General features: G+C 41.1%; 1 protein-coding gene across 8 annotated transcripts in view; it reads left to right on the top strand.

Moving 5' to 3' along the window:
* The window catches only part of NRXN3 (neurexin 3), a 906,050-nt gene that overhangs the window by 25,713 nt on the left and 865,842 nt on the right, over positions 1-14,495 (top strand). For all 8 annotated transcript variants that reach the window (XM_063399086.1, XM_063399087.1, XM_063399090.1 and 5 more), the window contains exon 2: positions 6,646-6,663. In XM_063399086.1, coding sequence (XP_063255156.1) covers positions 6,646-6,663 — 18 coding nt within the window. The remainder of the gene's footprint in view (positions 1-6,645; positions 6,664-14,495) is intronic.

The following is a 14,495-nucleotide window of genomic DNA, read 5'->3' on the forward strand; positions in this document are numbered from 1 at the left end:
GTTTGGAGGGCACACTGAGTAATTAAATTTCAGTTGGACTTTTGCTGGTAGTGGGCTACAGAACTATTGACTTTTCCCCCAGCTATGTAGCCAGGGCCCTGAGGAATGTACATGAACATATTTGTTAGGATGTGTGGGAGAGGGTGGTACTTTCACTGAAAGCTGTGAAATCAGCAAGCAACTTTATCTAAAAATAGTTATGATACAGAGTTAATTAAAGAGATTATTAGGAATTCGTTTCTCTAAGATTTTTTTTTTCTTACTGGAGCTAAGTAACTCTGTGCATTGGTTTCTGAAAGCTTAATCAACCCATACCAGGTTGACATGAAAGCCCTTTTCTATATGGCCACAAAACAGTAGTAAAACCATAGTGCTTTGCAGGTGTCTTCCCAGCTAGCTCAAGCACACGCTCTGCCCGAGTATCTTGGTTGCCGGAGAGGACAAAGCTTGGTCCCTTAAGGTAAAGAGTCCCTTGTTCTCAGGAGATAAAGACTCCACTCAAATTTCCTATGCTTTAGAAGGTGATGTATTGGGGCATAGGTCTGTCAACCTCACATTTGACCCCATGGAGAGGATCGGCTGCCCACATTAATGAGCACAGTATGGAGAAAAGGATTGGCAGCTTCAAGTCACTATAATTCAGATAAGATTTGGAATCAGATAAGTTTTGAAATCAAATCTGTTCATTTAAATCACGAGTACTTTAAAATCACACAGCACTTTTAGTCGAATCAGCGAAGTTTCATTCTGCCTCTTTAAGTAATACTTGTTGTTCTGACTCTGACATGCCAAACTGCTGTATGGCGTTCCTATAAGCTGTTAAACATCTGTCTCTTTCACTTCAGAGCTGGCTGCTTTTCAGTACTGAATGAATGAGTCCTATATTCACAGCTAATAAGTGCTTTGGGATCCCAAGTATTAGCTGTGCAAAGGCACAGTACCACAAATGTATGCAATTCTATGCAATGTATCAAGTGAATACTATTCCCAAGAGGCTGGCAGCCTAAGAGATCCCATAGGACAAAGAACACAGAGAAATGTAATTGATTGTAATGAACTTGTTTGTGTATGTGTCACCACTTATCTCTACTGAATAAAATCAGAAGTGTTCAACACTCCATTAACACAAATTACAGGGTCCTATTCTTCTGCAATGCAACAATAAGGCCTACACCTGCTAGTACTGTGAGGTTCTTCATGATCCCAGTGTGTTGCTCAGTGATGGACATCATAGGCTGGAGTGGTCTTGGATTTGTTTCAGTGTCCTAAATATTTAGCAAATTTGATATTTAGCAAATTAATCCCGTTTGAATCATTAGAAGGACACCAGGGATCCATCCTACTACAAAAGATGTTAAGTAAATATGAATGGTGAAAATCATGACACTCTTAAAGTAATCAGAAGTATTTTAGTGATTCAATGGAGCCAAAATTTTAACTTAGTTAACCATAAATACAACAATCTTCAAAGTGTCTGTGTGAGCACTGTATTCAGGGATGTGCCAATGCTTCGAGCTGATCTCATTAGTGAGCCCATCTTTACCCAAGCAAATTGTTGTTATAAGGTGTTTGTACAGTGGAAATGCTATCTGTTTTTGAGTTGCTGTGATCCTCCCTGATGGTTTTGAGCCACTGTACTGTGTACTGAAGAGAAAGAAGAAGAGTTTGCATGAGGTGACATAGGACCATGTGTTTATCAGTGCCTTAACAGACCAGTTTAGAGCAGAATGAGACCACTTGCCAAATCAGCATGTGAAATGAACACTTTGTTTCATCAAATTAGTGAAGAATTTGCTTTTCCCAGTTTGAGGTGTTTCCAGCTGAATCAAAATGCAGCTCTTCATATTGTTAAAGTCTTCCATCAGAACAGTTACGAGGTAATCACCCAGTTCTGAGTCACCAACATCTCTTACTACAACTTCAGGAGTTTAGGCTGGCTCATCACATACCTTTTGAATAATTTCACTGACTGCCATAAATGCATCAATCTATGGTCTGAACAGTTTATATGTGTGTATATATATATATATATATGTGTGTGTGTGTCAAATTAAGTGCTTGAGTTCCCAACCAGTCATGCTTCTGTCAGTGAAATTGTACCCATATTCATTTTTCTGTATTTATACAAATACATTCTGTATTTGTATAAATTCATTTCTGTATTTGATGAGAGCCAAATCTACCTTAGAAAAGCTTTTTTAGGTGTCAATATCTGAATGATCTTCATCATTCAGAATATGGTATTTTTTGTGTCTAAAAGCTGGATTTCCTCTCATTTGGGAGCGGGTTTCCTATGACAAAAATGCCTCTAAGTTTTGTGGCTTTTGCCCTCCTCCCCGCTCCAGTTTCTGCTTACTCCTCAGTCCTCTCTGTACACTGCTGTTCAGAGTGAGAGTAACAAGAGAATGCTGGAAGGTGATGCTGTAGAACTTCAGTGCTGTTCACTACTAGGTGCATATTTCCACTTAGCCTAGGATGCTTCTGCCTGCCGGCTTGTTTGTGACTTGTGAATTCAGTCAGTAGCTCACAGTTTAGCTGGCAGGCAGGTGTCCACAGCACATCAAAGCAGGGGACAAGACTGAATGGATTGCAGAGATGGAAGTGAAAGTAAGTCTCTTCAAGTCAGGGTGATAAGTATTGGTAGGGCTTATGCCTTCAGAAAGTTCACACTGTCCTTGTCTTCCAGCTGGAGAAAGAAGTGTGCTATCACGATACCTTCCCGGTTTTGCTAAACTTCATGTTAAAAATGTTAAGAGTGAAAAATACCTCAGGTGTTTCCTGTACAAGGCCTGGAAGTGATCAGAGCTATAATAAGTAATGTTTGCTTTGTTCCCCCTGCTCCCCTTCATCCTCCTCCTTCCTTTCCACCCCACCCAGATAGATGGCTGGGGCTGCACCAGACAAAGGCGGCCGGCCCTGCTGATCCCTCTTTCAACACAGCTATTATCATCAAAGAACAAAAGCAAACACCACTGGCTTGTGGCTCAGCCCTTTACAAAGGAGCAATAAATGGGCTCTTGTGTATAGGATAAAGCAAGCTCTGCCTTGTTTTATGTTAAGAGGCAGACCTTTCTGTGTTTGAACTGCCTTGAGCTGAAGGAAGTGGGGAAACCTCCATCTACATAGCAGTAAGTCCCATCACTCACTGAATGTTTTAGTTGGCCATGGGTTCTGCATGCACCCTCTTAAATTGGAGTGCTCTATCTCCTCAGTCCCTGTGGCATGGAGGAGGTCTATGCAGGTGGAGGAAGGCAGCACTAATGGAGGAGGAAGAGAGTGAGGACATGTTTTAAACAGTCCTGTTGTAAACAAACCAGAAAAACATAAAGAGAATTTGAAAGAACATCTCAGATGACAGGATCTGAAGGAAAGTCATCTCAGGTCCCCAGTCTGGTCACACTAGCTATATGCCATCTCTCTCATTAACCTTCCTGGAGGCATTAGGTGTCTCCTAATTGTGGACCCACCAGCCATAAGGTATGGTGGGTCCCGTTTGTCAATATATCCAACCACAGTTTTAATTGTGAACCAAAGCAGAGTAACATCCACACTGAAAAAGTGTGATGGTGTTTCCCATGGGGATTTACATTTGATATTAGAAAACGCTTTTTCACCCAGGTGGTGGTTGGGCACTGAACAGGCTCCCCAGGGAAGTGGTCACAGCACCAAGCCTGACAGAGCTCCAGGAGTGTTCGCACAACGCTCTCAGGCACATGGTGTGGTTCTTGGGGATGGTGCTGTGCAGGGCAAGGAGTTGGGCACGATGATACCTATGGGTCCCTTCTAGCCCAGAATATTCTGTGCTTTATGATTCTGTCACTTGCATGGTGGTTTCACTTGTATGCCACAGTGGTATTTATTGTAGGGTCTTTTGTGAGGACTGACTGGTTATATGTAATTTTTTTGTGTCTTTGCAAAGAAAGCAGTGCTTTCTCTTGTTGTTTTAAACTTAAAAAAAAAAAAGTAGTTTCACCATTTGGAAATCAGCATTTGCCAGCAGATACCACATGGAGGGGGTGTCTGCAATACAAGAAACTCCTCCTGCATTTAGTATGGGAAGTAACACTAACGACCCGAGCTGCCACGTAGGTAACTACTGTGAAAGTGTCACAGAGATGCAGTGACTTTAATGGTACAACTAGTGTGTACAGAAATCGCGTTGGGTGGAAACATCACAAAAAGATACAGCAAAAAAAGCTTAAGAGTTAAATCAGTCAGGATGGTAGATGCCTGCATTAGCACAAAAAAGAAAAAAAAAAAAAAGACAAGTTAAAAGGAATCCCCTCGCTGTTACTTGCCATTGAGAAACTAAATTTTAGAGATACTTATGTTAGCTCTTAGCACTTCATTGTTTCCCTTTTTAACAGCTTCATGACCTGTATAATTCTCACACAGTTAAGTAAGTATTATTTCATGCAGTGTATCAGTTACAGCCCACTGCCTCTTCTCTTACTTGCTTAATGTGTTTTATCCTTTGCTAACCCTTGCTTAGCTCTTTCCTTTGCCTCTCTATCTGCTGATAGTTTTTATTTCCCAACCATCCCACAGATTTCCTGCTGGAGCAGAATCACCCTGGTGAGGCTGCCTGCTGTTCCAGGCCCCCAGTGGTAGCCTGGACTGCAGCAGTGCCTGCTCCATTGTCAGGCATGCAGGGAGGCTGAGAGGACAACATGGGTTGAGAACTTTTTACCTGCTTAGAATAGAATTTCAAGCAGATGCTGGATTATCAGAAACATTTGCAGTACCTTATGATAATCTCTTCTACCTCTTCTGAGATACGTGATCATCTCTGTCACTGATTTTTCCCAGGCAGCACATCAACTCAAGACTGCTCCTAGCAGTGGACCTGTAAATTCTTTGTCTTTATGTTCACATTCTGGAGTGGTGTTTAAGGGTCTACTCTTTCCTTCTGCCCCTGCTATCAGCTTCTTTTGCTTTTCATCCTCAGTGCCTGCATTGCTACCTGACAGTCATTTTATTTTCCTACCTAAACATAATTACTTTGATTGCTTAGTGTCCTTCTAGGCCTGCAAACCATAACACTGGTTCTTAGATGCAATTATGGGCTAAAAGAGGAAAGGCAGCAAATAATCCACATCAGATCTGCCACGCCATATATGTTTAGTAAAAGCTATGGAATTTAAATGAATTGATGCAACAGCCCCTCCCCTCTTGGTGCATTGTTTTATTTGGGTTGTTACCTCTTTAGGAAAGGACAGCTTGATACATGTATGATGTTCTACAGAGACTTTTTCTTCAAATAGTTTTGGAGCCATTACAAAGTGATAAGCAAAAAGCAGCATGCACAGGAATCACTCACCACTGAATTGCCAGTGTCTCAGGAGAACATGTGGCACCAATTTCTCAGGAACACAGTGCGTTTGGACAGGAAGGTGAAATACTCATGGAAATTGGAGGGCACACTGGGAGAATATAGCCTTAGACCTTAGTGTGAAACCAATGTACTCAGTATGTCATGCTCCTAGATTGTGGCAAAAGTAGTCTGGGATCTGTAGTCCAAATTCTTAGTGTATTTCTTTGAAGCCTTACTGGAAAGATGATAACTCCACCAGCCCAACTCCTGGACAAGGGTACAGGTTTTCAGGGAAGAATGCTATCTATGGATCTGGCCTCCCTGTTTCCTCAAGCAACATTTTTTTTTTTTTTGAGGGCTGCCTTGCAAGGAAAATATGAATCTAATCCTATGAGATTTCAAGGGGTTCTCCTTCTTGGTATTATGATAAGTGTCACTATTCAGAGCAAGACTAAACTTGGAATGATAAAAAAATTATGAGAAGCATTTAAAAAACATACTTTGAAAAAGTGCCTTCTTTGGGATTGGTTGGCTCTGCCCAAAACAGGCAGTAGATTCCAATATATGCCTTCTCTGTTATCAATACTATGAATTACATACTCTTGCTCCTCCCTTTTTAAAGGACTTACGAAAAGCTGTTTTATGTCACAGAGAGAAAAAGTACCAAATGACATTTTTTCCGAATTTAGCCTCTTGTGAAAGACAATATGTGGGATGTGCAGAGCTGTGGCACACTCCTTCTCCCCCACCTCTACTACTGTCTGCAATGAAGGATGTTTTTTGGGAAATGATGGTCAGAAAGAATGAAAAGGAATGAGCTCTCTTCTAGACTTTGGAACTGTGTTGTATGTCTTAGTGGTCATAAATTCACATGGCCCCTTATAATAGGGGAGCAGGTTCTTGTCTATTTTTCTGAAAACTTGCTTGAATTTATGTGCTATATAAGCCTTCTGCAGGCAGGTTGGTGTTTGTTTCTCTCTTTTGCATTTGTGTGTGTGAAAAACATAGAATATTTTAACTAATATTCTTGCAGAAACTGATGTGCCTTGGTTCTATCTGATTCCAGGAACTCTCTCTCCGGACAGATATGATGGTGGATTCACTTTTACATGCACAGTGGAGAGGGAGCCAGAGCCTCCTCCCTTGCATGGCGGCGTGCTTGGATGCAGATGGGTGGCCTTCAAACAAACCTAATTACTTCTGGTTTTGCATGAAATTGATTTCCATGCAAGGATACTGAGTTGCTGTGTGCATCTCTAATGGCTTTTTTTTCTCTTCTCTTCTTTCTCTTTCTTTTCTCCCTTCTGCTTGCCATGAACACACCTCGACAGATGTCAATCATATTCCAGGTAAGTGTTACTTTGGCTGAGCTGAAAGGCTGTTCTTTAAGGAGTGGTGGTAAGTTACCAAGGCAGGTCTCATCCTGCTTCCTGCTGGACATCGTGAGGTCTGGATTGCACAGTCTTTGCTGAAAGAAGGCCTTCATTGTAGCAAAGGGCACAAACTTCCCTCTTCAGAGACTACATTGTGTTGGTCAGTTAAAGGGATGTTTTCTGAATGAAAATTACATTATGAATGGTTGCTTGTATTGCTAACTGAACCTGGCATTGAAAACTGCAACTATATACAATTTATTTCTGATACATCTGTGTGTAGTCTGGCATAAAACTCTAGTTTAGTAATTTTCTTTCTCCTACTGCAGTCTATTCCATTTGCTACTCCCACTGATAACATGTTGAATTTCAGTTCTACTAACAAAGGGGTTTGTTGTTGTTTTATTTTACATTTTTATACACCAGTGAGTATTTTTCTGGCTGAATCTCAATGTGGGATCTTATTTAGGTATCAAAATTTTATTCCCACCAGGACACAAATGTTTCATTTAAAAGAAAAAATGAATGTGTGTTTCACATGCTTGTTTATATGTGGTGTTCTTCCACAATAGTTTATGTTACCACAGAGAACTCCAAACCTCCCTCCTCAGATTGCTGTCTCACTGTTGACAGGATCAGGGTCCCTCAGCTTCAGCTACGAGTGTTAGATGGACTAGGCCACTTTAATCTAGTCCACATTCTATTGCCAGTGAAACTTTAGAAATGAATTTCTACTTCACACTTGGGCAGTTCCACCTGCTTTATCATTACATGAATGGAAATGAGAGCCCATGAAAGCATCCTACATTGCTCTGGCTGGAATGGGATAATGGGCAAGTCAAAACTCTTTTCATTCTCAGCTTTCTGCATAACTTTTGTAAAACCTAACCTGGAAAAAGTCATCTGGATCTAGAATGTGTTCTCTGTTCAATTTGCCTCTTTTCTACACTTGGATAATCAGATCTTGTGCATCACTTCAGAGAGATGCAGGGAGGGCCCGTCACTTGGGTATCTTCCTGGCATATTCACTTTTGACTTCTCTCATCAGCCACCTTTTTGTTCTGCTGAGAACGTTTGCATTCTGTATGCATCTTAACCAACAGCAGTGGGAATGGAAGTGGCCAAATGGCAAATTTCACCTGGCACGCTTTGGAAAGAAAGGCTCTGTTAACTTTGATGTGCAATCTCTTCAGTTATCCATGAGGCTGAAACTGCACCATCTCTGCCCCAGTCTGGGGCTCCAAGAACTCCTGTTTCCTCTCATCTAGGCAGGATCTGACAGGACATGCACCAAAGGCTTTGAGTCAAAAGTCTATCCACAACAACCTGAAGATGTGTGTGGCAGAGGAGGATGAGTGAATTGGGAAAGCATGGCTTTGCTCTACCAGTAGGACACATGATATTATGCCAGTAATGAGCATTGCCTCAAGTAACATCAGGGATATCTCCTGGTGTGCAGGAGCTGGTAGCATCACTGGTAGGAGCCCAAGCAGAGGTGTACATCCAGTATAGGACTCTGCTGCTGTTAGTGTGGGCACCATGGAGCAGTCCTTCCTTCTGCTCTCTGGCTGTGCTCTTCTGCCCTACTGCCCTGTTATTCTCATCATTTATATGCTTGGATTTGCATTTTTTATTCTCCCCATTGCTCATACACGTGTTCTTGTTTTCAGGATTACTATGTGCTTTCTCATGTGCACTTTTATTCACATGTGGATTACTAGTGACATGTGAATGCTTATTCACGTGTTCTCTCAATCATCTGTATGTTTTCAGTCTGATAATTACCCACATCTCATTACAAGGCTCTGTCACTGTTTACTCCGAGGCAGTTGCTTCCCTCTTCTCATCTCACCCTTGGGAATGCACTGGCACTGCTGTGGGATTGGGCAGTGACATGGACCTCCAGGGAGGTTTGGGTCTACACTTCTCTGCCAAGCTGTGCAGACACTTTCTACCTATTTGGCCATCCAGCTATCTATATTGCAAGGACAGAGCCTCAGGCCCCTATAAAAATGGTTACTTTAACCATCTACTGTTTGAAAGACAAATTAGGGATTTTATGTGCTCGTGGTAACTACCCACAGGCAACAGAAGGGCTGTAAAGAGCCCATTGATTAAATAAGTATTCATTATTGTTGAATAGACTGGTTCAAACCAATTCCCCACTAAGAGGAGGTAGCTGTGAATAGGCTGAGTCTGGCAGCAGTGGGCACCACAGTGTTCTGCTGGGTGCAGTTACTCCAAGGTGCAAAGAAGTTGTTTATTTTTAAAGTAAACAGAAATGTGTAGCATAAGCCTTTCCTGGCTATGAGGTCGGCTTGTGAAGAAGGGCCCTCCAGCAACAGGGGCTCATTGCTATACTCTTTTCAAAAGCCAACTTGATCCCATCTAGCTTATTTCACATATAAAAGAAGTTTGTCGGATGTTAGCCCACCTTTCCTGCAAATGTAACACCTCAGTTATAAAATAACAACACCACATTGTGTACAGTGCACCGGAGTTGGGATTGTTGGTGTCTGCACTCTGCTGGGTCACTGACTCACTGTGTCATGTAGAGGAGAAGTAGCTTCTTTCAGTACTTCAGTATTCCCTTTAGCTACAGCCTCACCTCACCTTCACAACCTGGTTTGAGTGCTGGGGCTGAACATTGTGGAGTTTAAGAGCCTTAGTACAGAGGCTGGGTGCCTGGCTGGGAAGTGGCATGTGGCACAGACCAGAATGGATGCCTCTGTCACTTCTGCACAGCATCTGCTTCTTTCTTTGCACCTTCTGTTCTTTACCAGGGGTATAGATTCTGAAAGATAAATAGCTAGAAAAAGACCAACAGATCAAAGAGAAAGTTATATCCTCCTGTCTCACTTACTGGTTGGTCCTTTTTTAGCGGAAGAATATATGCAGGAGAAAGAACTAAATATGGTTCCTAGATATTATGGAGGCTATTACTGATACCTGGGGAGGGGAGTGTCAAAGTTAAATAGTTTTCCTATTCATACCATGCTTATTCCTACTGTGGGAGAGATTTTTAAATGTTTATGGGGAGGAGGCTAAGAGATTAAGTTCTGGGCATTTGGCTGTCATGATTTTACTTCTGGCTAGTGTTTGCATGTAACTGAACAGACAAAATCCATAAGACATTACCTAGGTTGTTCCCAGAGAAAAAACTAGTCCTTTTTTACCTGAACAAATCCTTCATAAAGATGTGTTGAAAGCATAAGCATATTAGCACATTTTTGATCCAGGTCTTAATCTTTCAAACACCATCTTTAAATGCATCTTTCCTTTCTTCATCTTAGGTCTGCTGTTACAGTTGGTTTTCTCTACTCCATGTCATTGGGTCATTTAAGCAGTACCTATATGCTGGCTTCTGCTTCCTTAAAGGAAATCTCTGCTTTTGGGCCATGAAAATGATGGGTTTCAGCCCATCTGAAGTTTCCTGTTTGCAGAAGGTACTAAGTTAGAGTAGGAATCTATCTATGCCATTTTGCCAGTGCCACTCATTAGGAGTTTGAAGCCAGTGTGTATGAGCTTTGGTTCTTCTTCATAGGTGCCACCATTATTTTGATTTTTGCATGCTCTTAGCACATGTCCCCTAATGTGATTTTCTTACACTGGAATGTGAATGGGTTTTTTTGTTGCATGCAAACTTATTTGCAAAAATATGGCAGTGTTAATCCCTACGATGAGAGCAAGAATTTGTCTATCCTGGAAGTGTCTTTTTATGAAAGTAGATGGTTTGGAGGAAGTTTAAGAAACCATGATAGCATAGATCTTGCCCCAATATTTCGGTGGTTTCTGGTAATTAGTCTTTTAAGGACTTTCTGACCTGATGTTGCATCCAGATTGTGTTCAATAGTTCAATGAACATATTTTTTTCTGGATATATCCAGTCTTTGTTTTTCTTAATCCACTTGTATTTTTTAACTCCACTCTATCCTGTGATAAGAAGTCCCATTGTTTAATCATTTAAATATGGAAAAGTACTTTATTTCAGTTTTTTCTACACCTGTTACTTGAGAATTTCATTCAGTGACTCTTATTTTTTGTGTTTCCCACAAATAAAGATATTTCCTGTTCACCTGCTCTGTCTCAACTGGCGTTTTATGTCAATCATATATATTGTCAGAAATATATTTTCTAAGCTGAAGAATTGTATTCCATGTCTAATAGTTCTTTTTCCAACCTTTGCACCTGTTTGATGAGGTGCACTGATTTGCAGTGATACACATTTTGTGGATCAGTCATAAGATGCCTTCACTCTCAGGTCTTGCACATGCACTCTCACATTCTGTTGTGCGTGTGCCCATCTTTGTGAACACTTGCATGTTTGTTTTCATGTTTTCAAACACCACTATGTTTGTAGCCCTTCCTATGCAAATACTTATAGGAGAATGCCACATGGAATGTCAGAACACTGTTTCTGCTGCGAGTGAAAGGAGATAGCATGTTTTTTTCACTATTGCTTCCATAGGCATTGGGGTAAACAACTTTCTCTTTGGTTTCTATCTCATGTTCCTATTCCTTTGATCACTCAAAGTAGATGCATTCACCATGACTCACTGCCCCTGATAATGACAAAACCTATCCTGGAATGACATAGCAGAGGAAGGGAAGGGGCTGGGAAAGAGGAGCTCGCACAGCTGTTGTGTGTAATTGGATTGGAAGTGGGCCTGCGGCTACAATAACAAAACTGCACTCCCGGCTGGGCTCACTGCTGGGGCCTGGGAGCAGCCCCTTGGCTGTCGTGCATGTCATAGTTGAATCAAACAGAACTGACCTCCCCAGCCTGTGCTACTGCTTTGCTGGCTTAGAAAGACAAGGCCCCTGTATACCAGCAGCCAAGAAATCAGGTTGCCTTCTTGGAAAAGCTGACCTGTCTAGCAGGTAAAAGGTCTGAACTAGTTTGCAGAATGATTTTGCTTCTTTATCCATACTTCCCATCTCTCAAGACAAGGGGTTTGCTTTTTGTCCTGAGTGCCATCATTTTGCCTTGCTGGAATGTCCTCCTTTTTGGTACCTGGGGATTCTTAGGGATTTTTGCTTGAACTTTTGGTTTTAGAGACTCTCAGGATACCTATTTTATGAAGACCACATGGAAGACAAAGAGCTTCTCAACTCTCTTCCCTAACAAAAAAAGGAACTGCTGATTGAGCTGGGTTATGAGGCTCAGGGTAGAGAAAAGCCTATTTCTTAAGGAACTGCTAGTTTTAGGATATTCAGAAAGGAGGTGAAAACAGCAGACTTCAGTACTCATCTGAATACTCTTCTCTATAGTGGATGTCATTTTATTTCTGGAAGAGTCCCTGATTTGCATGATTTCTTTCTTTAGCTTTGCCATAAAGGATTTTGGGCATATCCTGGACTAGAAGGTCTGATGTCCTATCTCAGACATACCTTGCAGCTGGCCCTGTTATTGTCTGAATGGGTCATGCAGCCTGATACCCTGAAAAAAGATCCTCTCTGGGCAAACTTGCCCCTGGGGAAATCTGAGTTGCTGCTGCTGCCTAGCAGTCTCTTTTCCCATTCATTAAGAGCTTTTGGGCTAATCATTTGGTAGCATCATTAAAAGGGAAATACTGAGGCTGCCTGCCATAACGGAGCAATTCAGCAGTGCGTGCACACCCATGCACACGTGCACACCCCCAGATCATGGCCCAGTAGCACAGAACAAGCTGTAATTAACTAGATGAACGAGTCCATCTTCCTTTGTTGCCGCAGTCACTTGTCACTCTCAGCTGTGTTTTGCACTATCCCCACCTTCTTATGTTTTGTGGCTTTATTTTCCATTTTAAATGCTAAGTACTAATGGGATGGGAGGGAGCAGGATTCAAACTGTTTCCAAGGTTTCCCATATTTTCTCCTCCGCACTGAAAATTGCCCCTAGCAAACCTTTAAAGATGAGGACTGCTGTTTAACTACATTGCTCTTTCATATCATTGTACTCTGAAGCTACTTTTAAATATGTCCTTCTGGCTTCATAAGAATCCAGTGTTAGCCCTTGATACTTTGTACAATTAGAGCCACTTAATTTTACTATTTTGATGTAGAAAGCAGATGGCTTACAATTTTTTTAGAAAAAAGTAGTTTGAAATGTTTCTTTGAGATCAAGGGAGCTGCATTTTAAACTTTAAGAAAAATAATACTCATTGGGTAGTAGGTTAAAGAAAAAAAAAAACCTCCCAGACCTAAATAGGAAAAGTCAGTTGTGGCAGGCATAAATCATGGCCAGAGAGCAGAGTTTGGGTCTGTCTGCCCTCAGCAATGGACATATTATTTTAATAATAAACTGATGTTCTGAAGAAACATGCTGCTTTCTCTTCACATTACTGCTGAATGTTCAAAGAAGCTGGGTCTCCAGAGGCTGAGTACAAGCAGATGTTTATCTAAAAAACCTGTTGAGAGTTTTCTTCTGAAGCCACACACTTGTGCTTACTGTCACTCATGTTTGAAGTTCAGGAATAGAAAGTCACTGGATTCTTGAATTCTGCATAAAATTTCTTTACAGGCAGATAAGCCATTTATTCTGATGTTTTTTAAAACTTCTCCAGACCACTTACTACACACCATTTTTGTTAGGCAGCAGTCCTGTCCAGCCAATAAATTATTATATGTTATGACTAGATTGTTTCAGAAAAAGCATGAAACCCCTTGGCTGCTAGAGCTCATGCAGTTTTTTATCAACCTTTTCCAAGTTCTACACTGGCTGGGTTTCCTTATAGCTGAGCCTATAATCAAAGTTCCTTGTTGAAAAAAACACCAAGATTTAAAGGAAAATGTTTCACCTGGGTTTAGGTGGAAAATCAGATTTTCTTACAGGATTTTTCTGAAATGGGATGGCTATTGGCACAAGCAATGGTAGAATATGTGAATAATGTGCTTTGGGGCCTAAAGAGTTAATTTGTATGCTGAGCCTGCTAAAAAATTTCCTTGTCTTTATGACTGCTGCCCAAATAGTGTGGTGATAGGTGTCCCCATTGATCTGGAAAAGTCTGGTCTAGTTTTCAGGTCTGAACGGTTCATACAGCTCTTGCATTGGTTTGTTGGATGACATTAGTTTCTTACAGTCCAACAGCAAGTGTTACCCCATTCCACCTTGAGGTGGCTTTGACTTTTATGATTTGAAAATTGTTTTAGTATTTTGTCATGTCTTGAAACTGATATAAAGGTGAGACAACTATGTCAGCTCACATTTTCCATGTTGATTTTAGTCTGTCTGATTTGAGGGCTTTGTTGCACATGTTGCAAATGTCACAGATTTTGTATCTCCATGGTTGAAGGTTTTGGTTGTTAATGATATTTTCTTGGAGATAAATACACTCATTTTCACTCCTACTTTCAATTGCAAGGCAGGAATATTTTCAGATGAGAAAAGCTGTTTTTTGTTTAATTATTTTCCTTTTATCTAATAATGAAATCTGGAATTCTTTCGGTATTCTCTTTGTTAAAATAAGGGTCGCTGTCGATGCACAACTTATGATACAATACTGTTTTTGTTCTGTCTCCAAGTCCACCCTCCTTTTTCTTCCTACTTATAAAAGGAAAAAGTAGCATTGAGGGGGAGGGCATTATTTTTCATTACTCTCCCTGCTTTCATTGTTGAGTGAGGACTAGAAGATCAAGAGGTACATACAATACCAGTCCCACGGCTGTTGTGCTATTTCAGATCTGTGAAGAAGCAGAAAGTTCCAAAGTATTTCTTAGTGATACTTTCTTTTGCAGGCACTTGAACCAAAGCCAAATCAGGGGCTACAACATAGCATTTATTTAGGGGGTGTGCTCACTCCTCAGCTGAGGGCAAAGGGCTTGTGGGG

Source organism: Prinia subflava, chromosome 5, assembly GCF_021018805.1.
Source record: "Prinia subflava isolate CZ2003 ecotype Zambia chromosome 5, Cam_Psub_1.2, whole genome shotgun sequence".
NCBI lineage: Eukaryota > Metazoa > Chordata > Aves > Passeriformes > Cisticolidae > Prinia > Prinia subflava.